Consider the following 4829-nt stretch of genomic DNA (forward strand, 5'->3'; position numbering starts at 1 on the left):
TGGAGATGAGAAAAAAAAACAAACAAGGAGAATAAATAAAAAGGAATGAGACAGATGCACGAGGATCTGCGGTAATCCATCCCACTCCCTTTTCTCCCCCATCCTCTTCTGTCTCGAATGCAGAAAATAGATGCAGGACTTTTCTGTTGTGGGATGACTTCTCTTACTCTTTCAGTCATCTCAGAAGCTAAGTTTGCCTCCTCAAAAACAACAAGACTTCTTATAACTGATAAAGCTGTAAATCGCCCAATTAAAACTGTCCATTTGCTACTTAGAATATATGAATTCAAACTTCACATAAAAAAAAAATCAAATCTGATAAAACTGTAAAAGCTGGGGGAAATCGCAATTACCAACTCCCAACATTTGCAACCTACATAAAACTTTCATTAAAACTTATCGGCTTTTTCCTTATTCACAAGCTGTCCTAATCTTTCCCCCTCGCCGAGTGCACGTGTTAGGTTTGTTTTATAATCCTGCAGGCACAAAATTACCAAACTTGTGTTCTCCGACATACAGAGCGAGAGATGAAAGACTGACTGAAATAGAAAAACAAAAATGAGGTTGTGGACAGACGGAAATGGTGCGTGCACCAGTCCCCTGAGCGTTACACAAAGGAAGGAACTGCAAACGTGTGTCTACATGACAGAGAGGGTTTCAAAATGTGCAATGGGGCATTCATATCTACCCTGAGCGTGCTGCAAGACGCGCTGTCCATCTGCAGGCATCCTGCATACGCCCCTATTCCACTTCAGAGATACAACGGTAAACTGAAATGTATCTGACCTGAGCAGGAAAAAACTACTATCCTCCATATCAAACACAGCAGTTAGCCATCAGATGTGAGATTCAAAAGGATTATCATTTGGAATTCATGAACTGCTGATTGACTTCCACTGTGACATATTTGGCATGACCATCACAGTGGCCGCACTCTTCTTCTCTCGGAGGAACAGCAGCAGAGTACGTGTGAAAAAATACCTTTAGAAAAAGATCTGCGGATTTCTGATACATAGAACTACAAGAGAAGGATGGTAACGACAACATGGGAAGAAGAAAGAAAGAAAGATGCATGAGATGAAGAAAAAGGAGCAGGAAGGAGGAGATTCCCAGGAGCTCAGGTGGCTCGGCCCGGGGCAGAAGAGAGGGAGATGGCAGAGGAGTTGCACATGATGCAACGTCCTTCATTATAGTGTCATGACAGCGAGGAGAGCAGCAAAACAAAAACCTTGCATCCGCCGCTCTGACCATTTCATGTTGTGGCACACGACTACAACCATCATCTGCCATAAATCAGTGAATCGTGCTCTTGTGCTGGAGGACTTTGTCTCAGTCTCTGTGGTCCAGGGTGTAGCGCAGGACAGAGGGAAACATGTTTACCTGGCCACTCCACCTCAGAGACTGACAGTCAGGGAGATGAGGAGGAGCTCAGGTGCTCCGTGTGGGGCCCTCGGGGACCCTGGGTGCCCTCTGAACGCTCCTGACGCCTATCCTTTCTACACAATTAGCCTGTGCGTCACTAACTCAGGCAGGTCTGCTAATGGCAACGGCTAGCTAATGAGCTGGACTCGGGGGGGAGGNGGGGGGGGGGGGGGGGGGAACAGTTGTTAAATGCAGAGGAGGGTAGTTGAAGAAAAAAAAAATACAACAAAACAAAAAACAGAGTCACTAATTAGCAACCTGCCTTCTCGTTGTGCTTCAACGTGAACGCTCACCTGCTTTGCTGTGCTCCGCCTTCACCCTCACGCCGGGCTCCTCCTCCCAGGCCCCCCCGCCTCTCCTCAGCTCGATGTAGCCGGGCCCCAGCTCGGCGTTGGCCCCGCGGTGCTGCGCTCGGTTGGCAGGTGAGGGGGGCGTGGCGTTGGCGTTTGGGGCTTGGTTTTGGGAACGGCAGCCGCCCTGTTTGTGCTGGATGAACGCCAGGATGTGGGCGAGGGGAAAGGCCCGACTGCACTGTCCGCAGGTCAGGAGGTCACGACCTTCACCAGGAGCTCCGACCTGTCGAGGAGGAAGAGGAGGTGGAGGAGGAGGAGGAAGAGGAGGCCGGACGTCTGATGGAGGGACGCCATCCGCCATATCAGTGACATCTGAGAACCACAAGAGAAAGTTCAATTAACAACAGAGATAAGATGTATTTACTTACTTTAAACAGTGCCAAACATGACCAGTACAGACATTTCAACACTTTCCCTTTAGTGTGGGATTCATTTTTCATTGTTTAGATTTCAAGCTGTGAAGGGAATTTTGGTTTTTGAAATTCTCATTGGATTTTGTACTTTTTGTTGGACAAAACAAGACATTTAATATCAACTTGGTCTTGCTGGCCTTTTCCACTCTGATATTTAACAGAACAAACGGTTAATCTGAAATAGAGTCTGTATATTTATTGCAACACTCTCTTCATTCAGTGTTTTTCACCCTTGTCTATCTATAGTCCATGGGTGTCATTTATCATTTCCATGCAGCGTACAGTTGGTGGTGTCCACAAACGAGTGGTTGCTATGAAGCCTATTACTCGCAGTCTTGAAAGAAAAAACTTCCACACACATCACCTTTCTTTTAGCCATATCACTTAAATGCAGAGGGATCAATCCATACCAAACCAAATCTTTGACATTATTCTCCCACTTTCTCCACAAAAAAAAAAAAAATGTACAGACCCATACGAAAAAGATCCACATTAACTTCAACAAAAGTGTGATATTTATTTGGATTTCTTCTAAGGAGCTTCTGGCCATGCTCTTACAAATGAACAACCCAAATAAGAGAAAGCTCTGTTAGACCTCAGTAAACTAACAGGCTTGGTGACTGCAAGTGCTAGTTTCAGTTGTAAGCTCCAAAGCAATGAGGACAATTTGCTCAGCCAACACTGACCACTTCCTTTAACCAACCCAAAACAGATCCGCTCGCTCTCACTGCTGCAGAAAGGAGCCGAGCTGCCCATCTCGGCAGAAACATCCACCTCAGATTAATGTGACAGTCTTCATGTGCTCACAAGTGAGGTTATGGATTTAAAGACACAACATTATGACCAAAGCTTTCACCTTTGAGTCACAAACATAACTTGCCCTGCCAGCCACAGACAGCGGGAGTTTCTCAACAGGAAGTGGATTGCAATAAAAGAAAAAAACGACTGAAGGTGTTTGAGATAAGAGCGGCCCCTGTGTGTGCTCAGAAACATACATAACAGCTCATCTGATTCAACAATCTGATGAATATCAATAAGTTAGAGGGAGGACTTTGAAATGCTTCCAGTCTGCAGACAGGTGTATAAGTTAAAGCAGTGGGAGGGTTCAGTGTTACTCAATGCGGTCAAGGGCACACCTTGATGCCTCAACTGGATCCACCTGCCCCCGCGAGGCCGGCAAACATACAGGACAGGTACAGACAGTACAGTCTGAAGTCGGATCTCGCCAGTTGTTAGTCAAAAATGTCACCTTTCCTGTTTCAGGGCTGCGATGTTTGTGCAGACTTGCAAGGCGCGGTCACACACACACACACACACACACACACACACACACACACACACACACACACTCACTCTCTCAAACACAGACACACACACACACACACACACACACACACACACACACACACACACACACACACACACACACACACGCTAGAGTTGAGACAGGGCCTGTGGTCACAGTAGACACGCACCACTGGCCTCCAACTGTAAAAAAACAAATGGTGTCCAAGTTTCTCTCTTATTTCCCTTCAAGCATCACATGTTTCTTTTGGAGCTCCACTGTTCTCTTTATGTTTAAAAAGTCTGCATTTGATCTATTATACAGTAGTTTTATTTAAAACATTATTTTAATTTTCTAAATATTTATATTAAAATATAGAATAAAGCAGCATGAATCCAGGATTTGAACAGGTTAAGAGTCAGTGGAGGGAAACTGCTCCACAGAAGCCAACAGAGACCGACCGAGAAACTTGATCATGGTCTAACCTGAGATATTAATCATCGTGTTCGGACCTGTAGCCTATGCTGAAAACAGCGTGCCAATAAACCGGTCCTTCCTCTATGAGCAAGACTGCAGCAACAGTACATGAGGACAAACATCACAAGAAAAGATGAGCCCTTATTTAAATATTTAGTTAAAAGGATATTAAAATACATCCATATTGAGGTCAATGTGTACACAAATATACTTTAACCCCGTCATGGATGCTTTTTAGTTTCTAGATTAAATAAATAACATCCATTCATTGATAAACAGCGCGGATTTAAAACCATGCGTGTAAACCAAATGAAACTAACCTGTGAGCTGAGTTTATTTTTAATTTAACCTTAAAACAACATAACATCCGCCAGAGAGCAGTTTCAACGTACCCACACACCGCTGCTTACCTTGGATTGCAGTCAGGTGCTGCGGTCTGCTCCCAAGTTTGCGCCTGGACATCGCGTTTGGCGTTTGGCACCTTCCCGAACCACAAACCCTCCAAAGCAAAGATCCGCCTGCTTCGATAAGTTGACCGAATCCCGACCGGGGGGACAGACACTGAGACACCGCCTGGCCTCTGCTTCAGATCGCACTGAAGGCTGCGTTCAAGTTCACGCGTCTTCCCCGCAGCAGGCGGACTGTAGCACCGCCCGCCCCGCGACCCTGACCCCGCCCTCCTCGGGTAACACACTCCTTCTTTCACTTTAAGACTTGTTCTCTTTTACGCACTGTTTTTGTTTCAATCAAGGTTTTCACATCCGATAGATAGTGGGAATTCACATTTAGTTCCTCCACAGCAGCTCAGAGGAACTACCTGGTTTGGTTTCCCACAGGTGTCTCAATTACCAAACTAGTGCTATACGAGCTCTCATTTCT

At 45.6% G+C, this 4829-nt stretch overlaps 1 protein-coding gene across 1 annotated transcript in view; it reads right to left on the bottom strand.

Moving 5' to 3' along the window:
- The window catches only part of znf296 (zinc finger protein 296), a 10006-nt gene extending 5446 nt beyond the window's left edge, over positions 1 to 4560 (bottom strand). The window contains exons 1-2 of the mRNA XM_010772045.1: positions 4361 to 4560; positions 1716 to 2087 (exon numbers count right to left, since the gene is read on the bottom strand). Coding sequence (XP_010770347.1) covers positions 1716 to 2087; positions 4361 to 4412 — 424 coding nt within the window. The 5' untranslated portion in view covers positions 4413 to 4560. The remainder of the gene's footprint in view (positions 1 to 1715; positions 2088 to 4360) is intronic.
- Positions 4561 to 4829: the final 269 nt, after the last annotated feature.

Source organism: Notothenia coriiceps, unplaced genomic scaffold (genome assembly GCF_000735185.1).
Source record: "Notothenia coriiceps isolate Sejong01 unplaced genomic scaffold, NC01 NC01_scaffold00010889, whole genome shotgun sequence".
Classification (NCBI taxonomy): Eukaryota; Metazoa; Chordata; class Actinopteri; order Perciformes; family Nototheniidae; genus Notothenia; species Notothenia coriiceps.